This window comes from Echeneis naucrates, chromosome 11 (genome assembly GCF_900963305.1).
Source record: "Echeneis naucrates chromosome 11, fEcheNa1.1, whole genome shotgun sequence".
Lineage (NCBI taxonomy): Eukaryota > Metazoa > Chordata > Actinopteri > Carangiformes > Echeneidae > Echeneis > Echeneis naucrates.
In genome coordinates, this window is record NC_042521.1 from 14,100,489 (window position 1) to 14,122,985 (window position 22,497).

The window sequence follows — 22,497 nt, forward strand, 5'->3', positions numbered from 1 at the left end:
ATGCGACAGAAAAAGAGAGGGCTAGGAAAAAGGTGTGGCTCCGGAAGGCTCAGTTTATGTGACCACAAAGGCTCTTCCTTTGAACTCAAACTTAATGTGAACCGAATGCAAGTGACACTGTGTTTTTAAAAGGAATCAAAATGGGATCCATAGTTGGATCTTATTTGTACTTTATCTGTCTATTATTTTCTCAATCAATCGATAAGTTTTAGACGTTTTAGATGACATGTTTATACTGCAAGCACAATCATTTCAAATCAGATCCAATCAAATTTATATATATATAGCTTCAAATCATAACATAGCTACATCAAGGCGCTTTATATATAGAGCAGGTTTATACCAAACTTTTCATGGAGATGTTGGGTCTCTGCCCAACAAATAGCTCTAAGAACAAGCACTTGGCAACAATGGCAAGTAAAAATTTCCTTTGCAAGGGACAAACAGTGAGAGAGATACCATAAGTGTGAGCATGAAGGAGATTGGGGGGGGGGCTAGACCAAGAGGAGAGAAGATGTCATGGAAAATACAAACAAAACATACAGTGATTGCATCTGTAGGACGGGGAGAGGAGGGACAGAACACAGACTACAGGAAGAGACAAAGTTACAGACATGTAATGTTGTAATGTACATGCATGGGTGGGGGAGAGAGAGAGGTGCTCAGTGCAACCCCCAGTGTAGGCCTATAGCAGCACAACGAAAAGAAAAAGAGCAATTAAATCAGGCTTTGTCATAAATTAAGATTTCAAGCCTGATCTTGAAAGCTGCGACAGTCAGTTGATTCATAATCAATGTTCTGCTTGTAAGATTGCTGAACACTAAAACAAATCATCATTCATTATCATTCATTTATCATGATAGGTCTTTTTGAAATGTCCTTGAAATTGGTAAAAGTAGCAAATTAATTTGTGTTTCGCTATGCTGCTTTACCAAGGTCAGGAGTTGAGTGTCTTTTTAAAGGCCAGCAGTCAAACTTCAGATTCGGAAAAAAAAAAAGCATAGGTTAAAAGTTAAAGGTTGCAATGTTTTTTGTCTTTTCAGTGCAGCACAAGCTTGAGTGGCAAAAAATCACATGCTTCATGTCCACCATCATTGTTGTACATTATTGTTCCATTGGATTTTTTCAAGGTTTCTTTAAAAGAAAAAAAAATACACACTACATTTTCACGTTTGTGTGAATTTCTGTCTATTCCACTCTTTATCCACGCTTTCTCTTTCATAGAAATAAATTAAATAAATGACGGACAGTTGCTCACCTTATAGAGTCACAAGCCAACAAGCAGAAAAATAACCATCAGTCTTATTACATATATCCATTTATATTCAGTTACAGCTGTAGTATATCATCTATCAGTTGTACTGCACTAATTTATTGTAAATGCTGACACAGATAAGAAATACAATATTCTGTTTAATACTGCTGTTGCAGCCCTCTTATAGCGTTACAGTTTGTAATGGATTTAAGCAGTATTGTTCTTGTTTATTGTGTATTCTGCTTTGCACTTTGCAGCAACAGATATTATTACATTCTTCTAAGTTTTGCAGTTTTTCAAAGTAATACTCTGAAGCAAACAGTAGTGAAATGGCCGATCTCATGCTATAGTCACATTTTACTTTTTCATTTGTATTTTGCATTTTGTATACTTTGCGCAAGTGGTATGTTCTTTAAGTGTTTGCTGTAACGTGAACACTGTATATTGAGTCAAAAGGGCTCTGATATCCAAAAGGCCAAAAGCTCAATTTTCTCTCCCATTTGGATTCTCAGTTATCTTGAATGTGCACATAATATGAAACCATTAAACAAGCAGCGTTAAAAATGTACCGCCGACATGAGTAACTCGAGTAAGTGCACAATTTAGTAAAATTTGAGTGCCAGCCTCTCAGAGTGAGTGACAGTGATTAAATTAGAACCTGCCTCGGATGTTTTTGTGCCGTTGGGGTTTGAATGTCGAAAGAACCTCAAAAAGTCATTTATTATCTATTTGATTTGTGTGCTGATTTCCATACAATCTGTGTAGATCAGTTTCCTCCTTAACCCACTCAACATAGATGATATGCACAGCAGAAAAAAACTCCCAATCATTGTTGGAGGGACAAATTATTACATTGAATCTCTGCTGTGGAAAGTCCTGCTGGATACAGGGGTGCGTGAATATTTCAAGAGCACAAATCTTCCCTTTCTATATTGCTAAGTATTTTCCCTGCCTTTGTTGTGAACACTCATCACATGTGGATCGATAAGATTTTGTGTGTTTGTCTGATGATAAAACTGCCAAGTTATGCGTGAAGCACAAATAATATAGATAATCCACACCCATACATATAATTTCAGCCCATCTGTTACCAGAACCTGGAAATATCGCCCTTATAGTGAAACCTACATTTTTGAATGTTTTTTTGTATAATATCTACTGCTCTCTGTGCTTACATAGATAGGAATGTAAAAGTAAGACTTATTAAATTCCTCATGTGCCAAGATGCTAATCAATGTGTTTTAAGTAGGGTGACTCACAGGTTAAAGCTAATGGCATCAGTTTTGTGTATATTAGTACAGTACAGTATTTACATATTTGGAGGGTTTAGTTCAAGATCACTACTTGAATACAATCCAGAGGAACACTTTAAATATCTTGCACAACAGGAGACTGAAGATTCAGAAGATGGAGGAGATGGGCCGTCGGACAGGAAATTGGAGCTGCAAAAACTTGGAGCGGCTGAGTTGCATACACAACTGGCGGAGGTGGACCCCGATATGGCTGCCATGCTGCACCCCAATGACAAACGCAAGATTGCCAGGTGCAACAGCTGAGTAGATATCTTCAATGGTGTATGTGTTCTAGTGAAGTATTGATTGACAGTATTGATTTCTTTTCATTTTATCGCTCATGCTGCAAGATCGTTAGGCATAATAAACTCTATTTGTTAAGCAAAACATATTAGCTGATCACCGTTGCGCTTTAGGGCATTGTCGTGTTATCTTCACTTCCCGATTAAATAATTGGCTGGCAACTTTCCTGAAGATGCATCCTTTTTGAGGAGTGAGTGAAGGTATTTTCTTGTTTGATCCTTTGCTTTAGATTTCATATATCTTGATTGAATTGTGAATTGCAGCACTATTTTGCATTTCCTTTATGACAGAATTATGTTTTTTTTCCATCATGTTAAACTGCCAGTACAGGAGTCCTAAAAGAAAATAAATGTATTAGTTCCACACATGATATTGATTGCAAACATTATCAGCATTTGAATAGCGCTACTTGTATTTTATAGAAATGCCTATAGTACAGGATTTTTTTCTTTTTCTCTTGAGAGCAACAGGAACTGGCTCTTTTCACCTTCAGGACAATATGGTGTAAAATGATTTAGGTGTGTCTTGTGGTAACTTGTTTGTGTGCACATTTTTTAGTTTCCTTATGTTTTGTGTGAGCTCCTGAAGGGCTAATGTTTTGTCTCAGGCTGACAGTCACACTATATGACCTCCACCCAAACTGCACTAACGGTGTGTGTCTGTCTACACACACTCACACACGCACACATGCACTCACATCTTGATAAGTAGCAGTCAGTGAATTCGGGTCTTTTCTTTGAGTAGGTTAGGTGACAGGAGAGGACGGGAATTATCTCTTCATCATTACAGCAGAGTGAAACTGGGCACAGCTAAGAATCAGGTTTGGATTCAGATCTGAATATCTTAAAAGCCCAGCTGAAATATAACCATGTGGTAACAAAAAGAGTCTGAAAGAGTCTGAGCCCATGCAGAAAGTTGTTTTTTTTTTTTTTTCTTCTTTTCTTTTGTTCTTGTGTTGACGTTGCACATTTTATTTGTTCACAATGTGTTGGTGCAGCCATACCATTTATCCTATTATCAAACCAGATTCTATATTTGTGCCTCAGAAGTGGAGAGGTTTTCATTTACTTTGGATGAAATGGATAAATGAATGGTTAACTTGTCCAATCTCAGTTTACCCACCCAGGCCTGATTTACAGGGACTGGGGTATAAAGTCATTCTATATTGGGGCTTTTAGGATTTTGTGTCAAGCTGAAAAACCTCTTGCTTTGTTATGTCTACACAGATATCCAATTGAGGCATTCATTAAACCTATATTTATGCGTCCATGTTTATCCACAGGAGCCTGCAAATACACCAGGAAACAGGCATCCCCCATAGTCGCTGGCTAGAGGAGCAGAGGGGTCAGGAGGGAGGCGGCGGACTCGGGGGCCCGCTGAGGTTCCCAGACCCCTGCATTTTCTGGCTGCACGCTGACATGGAGGGTAAGGAGGAACAATCGCTTCCATTTCCATGTATTGTAAAGAACAGAGCTGCTGATTATCGTATGGGAGCTTCAATGCAGCATGAAATTAGCTTGCATCTGCATCTGTCTATTCTTTCTGGTATACTTGTTAAATTTTTTTCTTTCTGTTCCCCTCCAGCTCTAGACAAGCGCTTAGACTCTCGTGTAGATGAGATGTTGTCTGCAGGACTTATAAAGGAGCTGAGAGACTTCCACATTCGCTTCAATCAGCAGAAAATTCAGGATGACAGGTAAGGTAATAAGCAGCTAAACAGGTTCACCCTCCAGATCATAGTCAGCCATCCATCCATCCATCCATCCATCTATTCATTAGTATCGTTTATCTGTTGGCTGATCATTTTTGCTGAAGGCAAAAAACATTGGAACTGGATCTTGGGAAAGTGAGCAGATGGCTTCATTTTCTAGTTAATTTGTTTCAACTATTTCATTTTTATCTACAAAATCAACCGAACTCCCAAGTCATTCAGGGAGAATAGAACGGCATTTACAATCTGTTTTATGTGCCAAAAATTAATCTGATATTTTCCTATGGCCCTGTAGTCCTTGCTCTTGAGCATTTACAGGGGGGCATGAGGGGAGAGTGTCCCTGCAAGTCAAAGCTCACATTCTCCCCCTCATCTAAATTAATGATCCAGACATTCAGTCTGAACCCAGAGTCAACTCCTTTCATCCGTGTAACCAGGGCAATAGAAGAGACCTCAGCCAAGTAGCTATCCAGTTATTTATTTCTCCTTCCAGCTCTGACAGGTCACTGTGTTCTGTACCGTCTTGTTTCCCATAGGCCTGGAGACCAATTTAGATACAGCCCACACTGTTGTGAGTTTAGATCAGATGGGACTAATATTTCTTTAGGATGTCCAGTGATTATTAATAATTGCAGCGATAAGGTCTCTCCATAGGACTTTAGCACTGCCAGGGGAGTCTGGTGATTGGTGCTTATTACCTCAGGACCTCAGGAAATTCATCCCACACTGGATGGATGTTGGTCACAGAGCAAATTACTCACCTTGCTATGGTGTCTGTTGAACTATAGATGCTATTGAAGACAACGGTAACACGATAAAGATCAACATCTTTTGTCTTTAATGCAATTCCCCACTTGTGTCTGACAATTCTTTAACAGTAACCACATGGTCAGTAGTGAACTGGACGTGAGCGACTCCTTCATTTATATGGGTCCACTGTTTTACTACTGTAAATATTGTTGTGTGGTGGCATATCTGGCTTAGTATCATTCAGGGACATTGTGATTTTTGCCGTTTTTCAATGTTCTTTCTCCTCCAAATAGATGGGTTCCTGTAGTTATAATATTGCAACCACTTGTTACTTTAAATTCTTTTTATTCATCTGAATAATACTGTTTTTTAGTTTTGCTCCCCTTCCCTCAGTCATGTTGCAGCAGATAGTTGCTTTTGCAGCATTACACAACATAATCAACCAAATGCAAAAACACAAAGGCACTTCAAGAGACACTACTGACAAAAGAGACAAGCTCCATCGTTTTTTTTTTTTTTTGTTGTTGTTGTTGTTTTGTTTCCACTGGTAAACACAGCAGTCTGTGCTACTTCCAGTGCGTTTGTGTATTTATTGTTGTACGTGGTGCAGCGAATGATTCAAACTGATTAAAATATATTCTGAATTGGTTTGTTTTTTTAAGTTAATGTGTTAACAATCTGGGTTGTTGTGTGGTTGGTGCACATGCCATTTTATCACAGTGTCCTGGGTTCGATTCCCAGGATCTGTCCTACATGTAATTTCCCTGTCTTTCTCCCTGTCAGCCTCTCTGCCACTTACTAATTAAAATAACAGCATATCAAGTTGAAAAAATAAATAACAATAATAATGATAAAAAAGAAAAAGAAATGACTGTGCATTGAGCTCTAGAGGCTGCTACAGAAATACAGGACTAAATCATGGATTTGCCAGCATACCAGAAAACCACAACAGTCTAGGGAAAAGGCAAGAAAACCTGTTGCGGAATGAGACAAAAATACTTCACACCTACCTTTGCTGTGGACTGTTACTTTCAATTCATTCATTCATTCATTCATCTTCAACTGTTTATCCGTTTCTGGGTCATCTGGGTGCTGGAGCCAGTCGCAGCTCACACTCAATGAGGGCGGAGTCACCCTGCACAGGTCACCAGTCCATCACAGGGCCAACACACAGAGACAGACAGAGACCAACAACCACTCACACTCACACCTACAGACAATTTAGAGTCACCTGTTAACCCAAACATGATGTCTTTGGACGGTGGGAGGAAACCAGAATACCTGGAGGAAACCCACATAAGCACAAGGAGCACAGAAAGGCCCCAGGTTCGGGGACCGAACCCATGACCTTTTTATTGTGGAGCAACAGCGCTAACCACTATGAATATAAAATTAATAAATGAAGATTGAAAAAACATATGTCACACAAAATTGAAATTGTGTCATATTATATAAATTATGAAAAGTGCCCATGTCCAAATGCATTTTTAAAGGGTTTGACATGGAATTGATAAGAATTGCTAATATTATTTTCTGGCCTGTGTGTCAGCCACGGCAGTCGTAGCGGTGTGCAGTTAGTAAGATAAAGATTCTCTGCAATTGTCCGTGAATTACCATGCACAGCTTGTGACAGAAATATCATGATTAATATTTCTGCTAACATGCAAACACCAATTGATTCAGCAAGCTTTATTTTTCCTACCAGCAACAAGCCCTCTCTTTGATAATAATTTATAATGCCCCCTTTTTTATTTATCATGTATAATATGAATCTTAATATTTATCCATAGACTCAAAATCTCAACAAAAAATGCACTATTAATTAAAAAAAAAATGTGCATGACATGAAGTATACATGAGCTTCACTGATAGCTGAAACAGAAATGTGGAAATATACTGCTTTGTGTGTCTTTGGCAGCAGATACTGATAGTGTATGTGTGTGCTGTGAGGGGTGTGGCTGCAGGGAGTTGATGCATTGATGGAACCATGCCCAGGAAGCTGCCAGTTCCCTTCTTTAGTCCCTCCTTTCTTTCATCACCCCATCACCCCATCCCACCTCATCAAACAGCCCCCTCCTCCTTGTCCTCCCACCTTCTCTATGTCTCTCTCTCCTCCTTCCATATCTGCCACTATTGCCCTCTCAGCAATCTGATCACCCAAGGACTTCACCCTCCCCCCCACTTCCAACTCTCTCTCTCTCTCTCTCATGCTCTGTCTGTCTCTCCTTCAGCCTCATGTCTCCATCCCCGGCTGACTGCTGTGGCCAGACATCAAGGTCAGATCTTTCCCTCCCTCTCCTCTGTCTTTCTTTTCCTCCCTCCATTGACTCTACATTTCCTGTGCTCTGTCGCTATTCTCAAATTTCTGTCTCTACCTGTCTAGCCAGATTTATTTTATGTTATTTACACCTCTTATTTCTGTTAAATGTTAGAAGTTACAGAACAAACAATGTAATAGTTATTATTACTGTGAGAGGAATTTTGAGTGACCTAAATAGATTACTTCCGGTTGTTAAAACCTGCCCTGTTAGAGGCATGTGGTCGTAATAGTTTGACCACCATTCTGTGTCCCTCAGTATACTATCAGGTCAGTCAGAGATCCCATGATCTTAGGTCAGGACCCCCAGCAAAGAATAAACATGAGACTCATGTGATGCTCATAAGATCTTCAGTTTACATCCATGTATAAAACTGAGCTCAATTCAGAGAGAAATTGTCAGACAAAACTCTGGACCTCTCTGGCCCTAATCATCTGACCAATATTGATGTGACTTGTTGTCTGCTTTGTTGGTTCATTCATTCATATTCTACTGCTTATCCATTTCCGAGTTGCAGCGGATGCTGGAGTCAATCCCCCACCCATATTGGGTGAGGGCGAGGTTGCCAGTCCATCACAGGGCCAACAATCAGTGACAGACAGAGACGAAAAAGAAAACATTAACACTCATACATACTATGCTGCTTTGTTGGTGTTGGATATAATAATAATGTGTTTCTTTCAAGGATTTCTCATATTAAAATTTTCAAGCATGGCCGAGTTGAATATGTTTATTCTCTCACCAGGAAATGATAAGAATTTCCACCACAATTACCCTGTTTAGTCTACAGTGCATTTCCTAAAAAAGGATAAAAGGGCCTTACAAAAAGACAAAATTGATAGCAGAAACAGGGACTTCTTGGCAAAAAGAAAATACAGGCCCCACACAAAGGATAAAAGCAGCCTACAAATCCAAATTAATTCAAATAAGTGGTTTGTATTTCATGGTTATTGTAATGATCTGAACATGATCAGAATACAGGTCATTGGCAAAGTTTGTGTCTCTTCCATTTCTCTTTCCTGTTGGCTCCAGAAATGTTTTGGTCTTTTTGTTAACTCACCATCAACAGGAATCAAAATCAGAACATCTGGGAATTATTATAAACTGTACAGGTCATTGTACTATGGTGAGTTGAGCGATATTATCTAAGGAAATTAAATTGTTTCACTAAGTCATGGCTGCTCTAAACACGAAGCATAACTGTATTTACTTGGAATGTAAACAAATCCGACACGGATGTGATCAGACTGTGTCATGATATTTGCATTTTTGGTGTCATCCCTACCCCTCTGATCTCTCACCTTGACACAATTTGCAGAAAGTTGTTTAATTTGAATTCAAAATCATACCTTTGTGAATCAGAGCTGTTCTGACAAACTTCTTACACATAAAACTTCTCTTCATAAAAAAATCTATTCAATACGCTTCAACTCTGTTTTATATCCACTTTTGATTTACATATTAGTTTTAGAAATTAAATAACCAAGATTTTCTTATTTAACTAATAAAAAACTTACTAAGAAAAACTTACACGTGGAGAGTGCAAATGGTGTACAGAAAATAAATCAGTACTAATGATTTATAACATTGAAATCAGACATTGTCTGAAATATTCATAATTATTTTTATGAAGTGAATAAACAAAAAAAAAAAAAAGGGCCAGTATTGCCTAAACACTGATTTATTAGTGGCGTGCTTCTTCAATATCAATGACCACCACATATAGATTTGTAACTATTTCAAATGGATAGAGCTGTGTGCAAGAGCATTGATTCACTGAGATCCTCCTTGTCACCCCGCCCTCACATTTACATCAGACCAGTCTGTCATGGTCTGACTGGCCATCGGGAGCACTGGGAGAAATTCTGTCACATCACTGGGCCAGTGGACCATCCAAAAAATCCATAAAGTTTTTTTCCATCCCTCTCCAGCTCTGCATTATTCAGGGTGTGCTCGCTGTGTGTCCTCCAGGTCTGGGCCTAATGGCCAGGGACAAAATCACCAACCTCACTGACTTATTACTGGTTTACATAACATATAGAAAATGAGGTGTTATATATTTTTTCATTGCCATCTTTAACCCGAATATTTGCAGTGAAACGTTATACATTAAATCAGCTAATACCACAAACAGTATCTAGCTATCTTTTTTGGAAAACGCTGTAGACACATCCATCAACTTTGCCTTACATGCCAAACATTTATGAGTCCATTACACATAGTCTAAACTGTTATCCTCCACCCCCACTGTTCTCGATTAAACATTGATTTTTTCATTAGTCAGGTCAGCTGTTTGGTTACATAAAACCACATTCTTGTTCTGGCAGTAAGGAAAATGCAATCACAGATCACCTTTGCCATTTTCACAATCATTTTTAATTCAGAAAAGGATCAAGTCTTTCACCTAAACACACAAAGCAATAGAGTAGCCAAACTATACTATCAGGAAGGTGCAGTTTGGGCTCGAACAGACAGCACTGCTCTCATGGGGGTGATGACTGATATTGTTCTGTTTTCATTGTCTAGTGAGGTAATCTGAAGGTTTCTCCCCCAACTTGATGTCACCCTGATCAGGCTACTACAGTCCCAGCACCTGTGGGTCCCTCTGCCAGTGCCTTTCACTTTTTTTTCTTTTATTATTATTATTATTTCAGTCGCTTTCTGCCCTGAAGGGTGTCACATCTGCTCAGACAGATATTCTTTGTTCAGGGATGGAAGGAGAGATGGAGGAGAGGGTGACATGAGTCACCACTGGGTGTCTAGAAGTGTCAAGTTAGAGACAGAAATTTTCTGTATTGATGGATAATGTTTCATTTCCTCCTCTCCTCTCCAGTCAGAGCTATCAACATGGGATTTTCCAGTCCATTGGTTTTAAAGAGTTTCATGACTACCTGACTGCTCCTGAAAGCAGCCCCCAGCAGGAGAAAAACGCACTACGGGATAAAGGTGAGAAAAATACCCGATCACAAAGATGGATTTATATTCACTGGTTAACTGACAAGTTGAATGATCAACCAAATAAATGTATTCTTTAACTCTGTCCAGGTATAGAAGCTGTGAAGATTGCTACAAAGCGTTACGCCCGCAAACAGAATAAATGGGTCCGTAATCGTTTCCTTCAACGTAAGTATCCTTCACCCATTCATTGAGTGTGTTGTGTTGTGTGTGTGTGTGTGTGTTTGTGAGTGTGTGTGTGTGTATGTGTGTGTGTGTGTGTGTGTGTGTGTGTGTGTGTGTGTGTGTGCGTGCGCGTGCGCATTCGTCCTCCACAATCAGCACTCTCTTTAACAAGATGCGAGTCATGCACTCCATTAGACACAATAAGCCTCTCAGACACTCTTCTGTTCCAAGGTACAAGGTGTAATTTGTATTTGTGTGTCAGAGGATTAGGGTGATGTCATTTAAAATAATCACAACTTTACGGTAAAGGTTTTTAACAAATATAAACACTGCACACATTTGAAGGGAATATTTCATGGTCTAATGTTTTAGCACAATTTAATTTTGCCATTGTTTCCAATTTTTTCTTCTTCTTCTTAGTGGTTAGTTTGTACCTTTGAAGGAAATGTTTGACATATTGAGAATTATTACATGTCAAGCATTTGATGAAGAGACTGACACCTCATATGCTAAGGTGGCCTGGGTTTGGTTAGCCAAGTATAAAGGTTGAATGGGAACAACTCAAACTTGATAATATAGCTTCTAAAGCTTAATATTCAATATTTACTTGTGAACTCTCCGTAAGTAAGCAATAACTCTATTTCCCAAACGTCCCAATTAGTCCTTTGCTTGAATGTGTGTCTCACTCTCCTAAGTACATAATGGATTTGATAGTGTTATATATTTCAAATTAGGACATCTGATTTATTTATTCACTGGCATAGGATTGGATTTGATTTTGTGCAGCATACATGAGCTGCTGTGATGCTATTGAGGAGATAATGTTTCAAGATCCAACTGTGGCATAGACCTCTATCTGACCCTTTTTTCATAGCCCTGTGGCTCCGAATACATAAAAATAAACTAAAGTGGTTGGTTACCTGCCAGAGGGGCTTGCACAGCAAAATGGATAAACATAGCCAGCACAACCAAAATCATTTGTAGTGATTTCCCACCCTGGTCGCAACCCGTAGAAGTCAGATGTGTTTTAAAATGTATACAAAAGCTCTCTGTATTTGTCTGTCAAATGGAAACCTGGCCTCTGTGTCCCACCAGCAGCATGTCCTGCAGTAACCCAGCCTCCTAATCCTGTTAGGCCCAAGTGGCTTAGGCCGCACCAGGCCCTAAACCTCAATACCCCTCTTTCTGACTGCCTGCCTGCCCGCTGCACACACCATATGGTCTTCATCTGTGTGTGTATCTCTGGTACTGCCCTTTTACATATGCAGTAATCTGTCTGGAGTTGTCTGCTTTTGTGCACGTGTTTAAGGTTGTGTACGTTTCCTTGCTCTGCTCAAATGTCAGCGAACATGTTCAGGTTCAGAGCTTTTTGCCACGGCAGGCCTGGTCGTACAGGTGATGACAGAGGAGATCAGTTCTATTCTTTGTGTTTGCTGTTGCCCATGTTGAAAGATACATAAATATATATACATATGTATTTTTTATCCTCTGACGTTTTCTGACGTTTTCTCAAAATAATACATTTTACTTACTACCTCCATTGTAGTTTGAGAAATACTTAGAAGTCCGATTCTGACAATAACAGCAGCAGCAGGCTTAAGGACTATGCTTTTCAAAAACTTACAGGCCTACAAGTACAATCGTGGTTAAACAGAAATGACTCCCTTAAAGTCCCTGTAGCTAGGGTTAGTCCCTGACTGACAGCAGTCTGCACCATCAGAGCTCAGGGTGGAGGTGGAGCAGATGTAATCAGCACTAAAGTGTTAAAAGTCTGACATTTTGCATAGCATGAGGTTTGTAAGGACACTCCCCGACTGTCAGCCCTGTTCTGTTTGCAGAATCTACAACAGTCTCTTGTGTCTTAAAGGAAATCAATCAATCAGGATGTTAGAATCTTTATTCCGACCAAAAGACTAAAAATGCATTTTTTTTTTACGTTGCTGCAGCGAGACAGTGAAATATGGTCCTAGAAAGTAGATCAATGAGTTTGAAGGAAAAAAAATTAGCTGAGTTCATTGGACGTTGATCATGACAAAGTATCAGAATGCACTGATTGACTGATTCCAGTGAAAGTTTTACTTTCTCTGGATTTAATCAAAATGTCAGAGTCCAACTGTAAGAAAATGACCATGGCCTTCTTTAAACAAAAAACAAAACAAAGACAAAACATGTTTTTTTGTACATGCTGATAAATATGGCCTGTAGTTACCTTTGAATGTTAGTTGGCCTCCAACCAGCCTTGGTAATCATGACGGGAGGAAACTGTGTGTACAGCAGCAAAGTCTGCATAAGGCAAGGTCGAGTGGATGGATGAGCCAAACAAAACACAAGAATTACATACAGAAGGCTGCTGTTCATTTTCCACTTGAAACCCCCACCACCTTAACCGTACCAGAGGAAACTCCTGATCACTTTTCATATCCTATCAACGTGGTTGACGAATGCACGAATTATTTGAACACAGCTCAACACAATCGTGCTCCCATATCTACATTTGGTTTTACAGAGAGAGCATTTGCCTAAAAGGACTGGCTTGTACGGCCATCTACCCCTATTCCTTAACCCAGTTAGTCCCACCTCCCTGTCCTGCAACGTTCACAGTCTCTCTCTTGCTTTGACTGCTGACCTCTTTTCTGTTTCATCTGAGCCAGCACACACACACACATGCAGATGCCAACAGGCCTCAGCTGAGCAGGCTAATCTCTTGAAGCATTACAGAGCTGCCGGGAATTTGCCCCGACCACACAAACTCGGGCAGCAGGGTCACAGAGTCTACATGGACCAAACCAGGCGTACAAAGACTCGTGGGTCAAGGGCAGAGGTGGAGGGAGCACTGGATAATTGCACTCAAGTAAAAGAACTGTTACTGCAAAGGAAATTGATTTACTTGTGTAAAATGAAAAAACATAGATGAAGTGCAAACTAAATGACCTAAAATTTACTTTGATATTTGTTCATTTTTTGGGGCAGGGGATTGGACTCTGCAATACATTCTTGTCAGACGTTGGCAGCTTCTACATACAACTGATAACGACCACAATCCTGCTATTAGTCATCATTTGTGGAGGTTATAATGTTCAATTTTCATCCAAACTGTTTAAGATCCTTACTGGTTTGGTTTTTAGGTCATTTTGGAGGATATAGTGTGTGGTACTGTTGAACTGTATTGCATTATACAGAGAGGTCTTTCTGTTATTTAACCTAGATCATGAATAACATAAACTTCACAGCTGCTGCAGGTGACAGATGCTCCTTTGCTAGGCGATATGGTAGTTATTGATGCTGTCCTCTGCTCTGAATAGCCTGAAATCCTGCATCTGTCATTTTTTTGCACACACCTGTATGGACATAACACTTAACTTTGCAAGTCCTCAACAATCAGATCCAAACCCAGCATGACAGTACAATATAGTACGATGCTCATTTCTAAAAAATTTAATCATCCCATTTAGAGGAAAAAATATCATAAAACAGGGTATAGGGCATTAGGGCGTGGCTACTGAGTGATCTGCCACACTCAGTGACCCACACGACAATCAAGACAGAGTACAGAGCAGGCCAAAGGCTTTAAAATGTCAGCTCACAGACCAATGGATGACATCAAGGTTGGTTTCCAAGTGACTTTTTACTCAGTTACAATGTTGGTTTGAAATTTATTGAAGTAATAAGGATAGAAAGAGAAAGATGAATGGGAACAACAGAGTTTCAGCCAGACAAGCACGGTGAAGTAGGATAGAAAAGCTAAAAAAATAACCAGAATTTTGACCTTTCTTGTACATATACAGAATAAGACAAAATCACATGTCTGGGAGGCAAAGGATCAACCTAGTTTTTCAGCATGGAGTTGAAGCATTAAGTGACGATAGACAATCAGGGAGCAGGTGGGCTTTCAGTGTCTTAAATACTTTTCAACGGGTTACACGGTTCTTGATGGACTCAACTCTGGTTGCTCTGGGAATTGAATCACCGGGTCAGCCAGCTAATATTAAATCAAGATTAATTTGTCCCGCCTTAAATTGCACCTCTGTGTGGGTGTGTTCTTATTGGAACGTGTGTATATGTGGTTGTATGTGGGTGTTTAATTAGTGGATTTAATCACTTATAAAGAAAACGTTAATATGAGGTTATATTAATTTTAATAAGTGCCACCTTCTACGCTGAGACTGTCAGAGCCCTCAGAGCTTTAAATTCTCAAATGATGCACACACAAGCAGAAAACACGCACTACCTGTAACCAGCATATACAGGTGTAGTTTAACTGAGGCCTCGTGAGTGTTAAGTAACAAGGGTATAGGACACATGGGTAACTGGATGGATGGAGAGCGAGGGTAATCGATCCAGCTGGGGCAACAGGTGCGGTGTGAGTTTACACTCTTGTCTTCGAACAAGTGCAAAGCTTTTGCGTACACACTTACACACAGAAATGCCACCTCCCCCTGTGGAGCTGCAGTCAGGTCGGGGTTGTTGTTACCACAGAGGTCCCCACGCCACCTCTGGTCGTTGAAAAGCCAAGAGATGAGAGGGCCGGTGGTTAAAAGGAGATAAAATAATAGGTAGCCCACGTGTCCATTCATGCCAGAAATGCGAGAAATTGAAGAGAAAAAAGAAAGTTATCAAAACACAACTAAAAACATTTGACATTGTCATTTGAATCCAGACAGGTCTCTGACTATGTGTTTTGTATCATTACAACACCTCATAAGAACGCCCAATACAAAGTGATTCATTAAAAAAAAAAAAAACAACTTCCATCTTCAGTTAAAAGCAAAAATGAAAAGTAGAGGTGTATCCAACCTCAGGGGCCCCGTTACTTATGTAACCATATTCATGATGTCAATATTTACAAAAAAAGATCCGAAAGCATGAAAGAGAAAAAAGTAAAAACAACTCAATAAAATTGTCACATGAATAACAGTGGTAACTCTACTGTTCTGCCATTTCATATGTTAGTTATTGATACTGATATCTGCACAAGTTAGTGTCATGCAGTGCAGAAATTACATATTTTTTTAGCAAAAATTTCAGAAATTCACTTAAAGCTTGCATTTTTTTCTTATGGAATTAGCAGGAGAGAAGGGGTGTACACTGGGAAGCTCTAAAACTTATACAAGGACAAGAATCTAAGACAAAGTGAGACACTGAGACGGTACATAAAATTCATATGAAGAGTTTGCAATGATACATTTTTATCTGACCCTCTTCCAAAAATCAACTTCATCTGTGATACTTAAACTGCTCCACAGATGTCAAATGTAAATAACAGATAACGAAGGAGGTAAAGAGAAAAGATGAAGAGGGACTATGTTTAAGAGGAAGGAGGCTGTTGAGTGAACATCGGTAGTCCGGTTCCAGTGTGGACCTCAGCCAGAAAAGCACAGCTGGACCCAGGACACTGGTAGTTGGGTTGGGGTTTTATAGCAAAACACACACACACACACACACGCACACACACACACAGAGCGCGCATCCTCACTCAGCAAACATTAGACAGCAAATAAATTGTGGCCTGTTTGTTGCAACAGGTGGACTACTGTTTCAACACTCAGACACTGGTAAGCAGCTGCCCAGTGACAGGAGATGCGCCTTCTTGTTGGCAAAGAGAGAAGCAACACTCAGTGTGTGTGTGTGTGTGTGTGTGTGTGTGTTCGCCAACCACCCTGCTCTTTGTCACCTCAGTGTTTCTTATCAACCCTCGTTCAGAGTAGAGTGGATTAGCAGAGTTAAATTTCACCAGATCCCAAACAAAAACAGTGGAGTCAAGGGTGGGGTGGTTGTGGCGATAGGGAGGTGGGGATCTATCTAGCATCTGGCACCCCACTCCCTTTTATTTACCACTACCCCACCCTTTCCCAGTGGGAGGTGGGTGATTGCAAAAGGGAGTTGTGGGAGGGGTGGCGGTGTTGATAAAAAGAAAAAAGTAAGGAGAGATAGTGGCAACAGGAGGGCACAGGGGAGCACCTAAAGGAGAGCTTTAACTCTGCATCTGGTATGGGTATGCCAGGTGACGCTTGCCACCACCACCTGCCTGCTATTGTGTCACAAATACAAAAGACTTCCCCTCAAACACACACCACGCACGCACGCACAAAGTAACCATAGCAGTGAAACCTGAGGCTTTGATTAACAACCATTACTGTAAAAAAAAAAAAAAAACACACACACCCTGACAAATTGACCCACTGCATGATTGTATGATCACACAGGCAGGGCAGCCTTCTGGGATTTGCAGTGTAAACAATGAAAGCACACACTGGAAATCCAAGTGATCCCATGCAGGAACACTGAGATGTTGTGAATAAGGCTCTCTCAGTTTATTTAGCTTTTGACACCCTTTGTCAGTTATTCAGCAAAGCACAGCTGAGTGCTATGTTAAATACACCACATGATTCAACAGTAAATTAAAACCTATGACAGACAAATTTAGCCTAGACTTGAGTTGAAATGTGGCTCATGCCAAGAAACATGTTGAAATTGAGCTTTATAGCTGCGAGGCATGGCTCTGTGAAGACTCATTGTTCCCACAAACGCCCTCCTCTGACAGCGGCAACACTGTGAGCTGCATACACGACCAGTTATACAATTTCCACTTTGTCTTCCTCAATAATAATGTCGTCCCAGTAGAGTTCATAACTCCAGTCTATAGGGTGTCTGCTGCCCACACCTCCACAGATCAGCCTGTGTCTTCAGAGGATTAAGTCATAATTGAGTTGGCTAACTGTGCCTTTGAGGTTAATGGGATTCATTTAGGTGATTAACTTAAACACAGATATTATGGGCCAAAATTACGCCAACGCAGACGCCTGTGATGCGGCGTGGCATGGCCTGGCACTCAGGATGCCACTGTCAGTTTTTTGGGTTCAGCATATCATAATTACTCCAGCAATCGTCCTTCTTCTCCTCTCGCGCCACCGTGAGGCTGACTTTATTTGTTTTGAGTGAACTGTCTTAACAGCTTTTGGATGGATTACAGTGAGTTTCGGTGAACACTTGAAACGTGAGCATATTGAGGGGAAAGCACAGATTTTCACACATTGAAGTCACTGGCCTACTTTGAACTACCGTTAACTACTGTGATTGTAGACTGTAGGGAGTTTTATGGTAGAGCTGAGCAAAATCTGCCAAATTGCCTCGAGTGAAGTCGCTTATCTGAGTGACTATATAGTTTATGCATGAAAAAATCTCAATGGGAATATATATATATATATATATATATATATATATATATATTAAGACATGTCTCTTCTCTGTCCATGTGGCAGAACAAGTGACAACAGGAATCAGCAAAAAATTAATCGTTCCACTATTACTATGTTTTTACACATGGCATTTGATAACACATTAGAAAACCAGACTGGAGCCTAATATCACTCAGGTACCAACAGTGATATAGACACCTGATCTGTTGTGTGTCTCAAAAATATTCAATGTGATTTGTCATCAATTTTCTATATTTTCTGATGAGTCTTTGGAAAATATAAAGCTTAATTTATAACCCAGGCAGGTCCGCTGTTAATATCACATTTGTGGCAGAAATCTGAGCTTGTTTAGATCCGGTTGTAGCTGATAGAAGTCGCTTTCTCTATCGCTTCTACTCAGCTTCATTTCCTGTGCGTCTGTGTGTGCTCATTCGATGCAGGGCAGTGGCTCATGATGCAGACAGGCGCTCAGATAGACAGACAGACAGACACGCAGACAGACTGCTGTTTAGTGCTGAGGCCTGGCTCGGAGACTGCTGACTGATGCAAAACAGAAACACGGGGGTGGAACAGTTAGAGATCGGGAGAGGGAGAATGGGAGAGTGAGTGAAAGCCAGAGTGAGACTGATGGTGAGAGAGAAAGAGAGAAGTTGCACAAGAGAGAAAGGCAGGCGGAAGGAGGGAGGGAGAGACATTATCGAGCCAGTGTGAGTCAGCAGGTTGACAGAGCTTCATGGTGCAGTTCCAGCACATTACAGCTACTGTAAATATCCCAGTTTGTACTGGACTCATCCTGAAGTTGACCTTAGGCTTCCTGAGCTACAGTCACTCACTTTACTTCCCACTGGAAATAAAATGATCAACCACATACTCTACAGTGGACGCATGTTAAGAATCCAACATTAATATTAGCTTCTCCTCAAACTTGCTTTAAAGCAAGTCAGCTCAAAATATTTTTCAGAGGGTTTTCCACACGTCAATAAAAGTAGATGTGGAAACAGTGAATCAATACATCAGGTTACAATTATTCGCAGCTAGCGTTCGCCTCCTATAAAGAGGCATTTTTTGTGTTAACTGTGTGTGTAGGACCTGGAGAGAACGTGCCAGCAGTGTATGGACTGGATGTGACGGACGTCTCGAGGTGGGGGGAGTCGGTGCTGAACCCTGCACTGCAGATACTGGACAGTCTCAGTAAGGTGGATAAACTCACAGCATCTTCTCTCTCTCTCTTTTGTTCCTTTCTCCTTTCCTTCACTGCCACTCCCTCTTTAAGTACTTCTTTCCATTTTGGTATTTTATTTTTCCCTCCTGTTGTTTTTCCTTCCATGACTTTACTCCCTTTGTACACCATCACACGTGCCTGTAGGTTTCCTTTCCCGTTTGCTTTATTTCTTCTACTTTTCTTGCTTCATTCCTTTTTTCATCTCCTTTTCCTCTTCGTTTCTACTGTTGCTTTTTCCATAATTCTTTCCCATCCTACTTTTTGTCCTATCTTTCATTTTCCTGTTCATCTTTCCAGTCTTCTTTGCTCTCCTCACCGTCCTGCTTTCATGTCTTTGCAGTTTTTGTCTAGGTCAAACTGCCTCCTGTTCGCCTTTCTTGCTTCTTCGTTCTTAATTTTTCCCTTCTTTCTTTTTTAAATCTTGCCCTTTTTTTTTTTTCTTTCCTTTTCTTCCTAATTTTCAGAATTCCCTCCCTTTCCCTCACTTTAACATAATTAGTCCTCCCTTGTTTCCTCCTCCCTCTGAGCTCCCCTTAATTTTGCCTCATGCTGCGTTTATGTCATTCTACGTCGGTGTCATTAAATTGGTGAAGTCAGTGCTGTGTCTGAAACCACTGTCTGTTCATCACAGTGTACTGTACTTTATTTCTTTTGGTTCTTTATCTGTGTCTTAAATGTATGCAAAGGAGCAAAAAAATTCATTGACAATGATGTACGGAAAAATCACTGTGGCGTGAGAGAACACCTGGCAGTGGTGACTCAATATGATTAGAGTAAACCACATGTGTTATTTTTAAAGGGAGTAGTGACATGTTTTCTGACACCGCTGAATATTTCATGAACACTCCATTAACTTCCATCTCCTTGGCTCAACCAATCAGGGTGAGGAGCCGACAATTACACCAATCAGAGTGCAGCAGGCGGGGCAGGGAAACAAACGTAGCCTCCACACGTGTGATTTGTGTGACAAAGTGATCATCGGTGACCTTCAGTGGACAGGTGAGCCTGCCAACATAACGTTTAGTGAAGTAATGGAATGTATTTGGCTCTGACTTTGGATGTACTGTTTGGTTGAAACATCTTAAAATCTTTCTGTTATGTAAAAACGTGCACAGTATTGTGGATTTACAATACTCTGTGCCTTCTCTTCACCTATAGCTCACCTAAAGTCCAAGAAGCATCACTATCACGTGAGGAAGAAGAGGAAGTCGGATCCTGCCTGTGAGCAGCCCCAGTGCGCTGGAGCTTCTGCCTCTACGCCAGAGACTCTCTCAGAGAACACTACTCGTGCTCTGGTTGCCCCAGGATGCAGTGAAACCGCTCAGGACTCTTCCCAGGAAACCAGGACAACACACAAGGATGCAACGGTGACATTTTAACAATTGGCCATGTTTATTCAGGCTCACCGTTTTATGCTCACAACTGGCTGTACCCTGATGGCTCTTAAAGAATTACAAGTATCTCCAGGTTCCTTCTGGGATAGTTTGCACTTGGGCTAAAGTCTTCCCGTTGAACTTGGTTACGATCTCAAAAACAATCTTCCAGCTCTGCAAATATTTACAACTGATCCTCACTCAATGTGTGCACAGTGAACATAATTGAGACTTTTTTCCCATGTCTGCTTGGATTACAAGTTGATGGCTGGAATGAATCATTCTCATGGACAGCACACACAAAAAGTGTGTTTCCTTTTTGTCTCCTTTCGAAGAAATTTTATTTTTCTTTTTGCCAAATGTGCCTTAACTGAAGTGGTGACCTTTCTGATTGTTGACACTGAATGAAAGCCTTCCATCTCTAAAATATTGGCATTTTCAGGATTATGTTCCTTTTCCCCGTGTTTCGCCTCACCACCACGTACTTTTAACTTCATCTAGTTGCTTTTGAAAATATTTAATAAACCAGAGTTTCTTCAGCTTTCTAAACCTGTGGGGGATTATGTTTTTTTTTTTTGTCACTGATGTGAAAAAACTAAATCCACAAAATTGATCAGAGAGGTTTTTACATGACATCAGCTCTCAAGCTTTACCTTTATCCCTGTGAGATCCCAGTGGCATACATGCCCTGTGCTCTGTTGGCCTGCTGCCTTGTGTTGCATTGTCAGTAAACACATTTTTCTGCCCCCCGATGTTGATAATCACCAGATGCATGATTTGTATCATTGCCTTTCAGTGGAGCTTGTTTCTGTTCCGACAGTGGTATAACCCACCAGCTCAGAGACAGTGTTTTCCCAGCAGTGATTGCCGCTCTTTGTTTATGCGAGTGCATGTTGTACCCCCTTTCAAACCAAAGTATGCTGCCTGCAGTAAAAACCATTTACAGAATACATGGCATCTATCCAAGAGCCTCTTTTGTCGCTCCCTTTTCCTCCCCTCACCTGCCACTTTTTCTTCTCACCTCCCCTCCTTTTCCAGAGATTCATAGCTGAATTGTTACCGGCTGGCAATCTATCACCTCTTTCTTTTTAAGTTTCCAGCGTCTTCGACATGTTCCTTCACCACAAGTTTAGTTCACAGGCTCCTGACGTTTGACCTCATCCACATGACTAAAAATATTTCCAGCCATATAATAACTGGAAATGTGCGCACATGTGTGTGTGTGTGTGTGCGTGTCCCACATTCCCTTACTCCAAACTGGGTCAGGCCTCAAGCTTACTGGGGACTTACAATACAGTTTGGGAGTCACATCCATAGTAAAGATCACTGTGCAACTGGTGTCTGGCGTTTATAACTCTTCTGTTTATTTTTCTTTCTGTCTATGAAGCATTTCATTTTCTTGTCCCTGTAGCAATTTGTTCCTCCTCTGTCATCGCTGTAATTAAAAATACAGAAACAGTGGGAATGATCTTTAAATAGCAAAAGAAAAATAATTTGATGTTCTTTTCGTACTTCTTATGCGGTATGGTCTCGTCTTAGGTGCCCCATTGAGTCCTGCCTGGCACCTCCAGGCACTGCTGAATCATACCACATTTTAAGCTGAAATCTTGTGCAATAAAGTGACATAAGGCTTCAGCCCCTTGATCTGCACACAGAGACACACTCACAAGAAGTGAAGAAGTGGGGCAGCGGCCACAGTCACAAGGCTAATTAGTGATTTACGCACTGCGATGCACTGGATCATCTACGGACGCACACAGCCACACATACACCAGGTCAACTCATTAGTTACGGACAGTGAGCACTAAGAATCAACACAAATACATTTGAAATGGGAAACCTGGAACTACGGTCTCTATCTCTCACACACACACACACATAAGTCCCTTTACAGTGGCGTTTCATGCTTCATTAGGTTTTCGATCCGATGATGCTTCTCGGTGCTTCTCAGTGTTTG

The 22,497-nt window shown here is 40.6% G+C and overlaps 1 protein-coding gene across 6 annotated transcripts in view; it reads left to right on the plus strand.

The window, feature by feature from the left end:
* trit1 (tRNA isopentenyltransferase 1) overlaps nt 1-22,010 on the plus strand; it is a 36,637-nt gene extending 14,627 nt beyond the window's left edge. For 2 of the 6 annotated variants that reach the window (XM_029513375.1, XM_029513378.1), the window contains exons 3-11: nt 2,048-2,146; nt 2,644-2,798; nt 4,133-4,275; nt 4,435-4,546; nt 10,463-10,575; nt 10,675-10,752; nt 19,032-19,141; nt 20,049-20,166; nt 20,326-22,010. In XM_029513375.1, coding sequence (XP_029369235.1) covers nt 2,048-2,146; nt 2,644-2,798; nt 4,133-4,275; nt 4,435-4,546; nt 10,463-10,575; nt 10,675-10,752; nt 19,032-19,141; nt 20,049-20,166; nt 20,326-20,546 — 1,149 coding nt within the window. In that variant the 3' untranslated portion in view covers nt 20,547-22,010. Of the gene's footprint in view, nt 1-2,047; nt 2,151-2,643; nt 2,799-4,132; nt 4,276-4,434; nt 4,547-10,462; nt 10,576-10,674; nt 10,753-19,031; nt 19,142-20,048; nt 20,167-20,325 lie in introns of those variants that run through there. The other 4 variants (XM_029513376.1, XM_029513377.1, XM_029513379.1 and 1 more) reach the window with 4 other exon arrangements.
* Nucleotides 22,011-22,497: the final 487 nt, after the last annotated feature.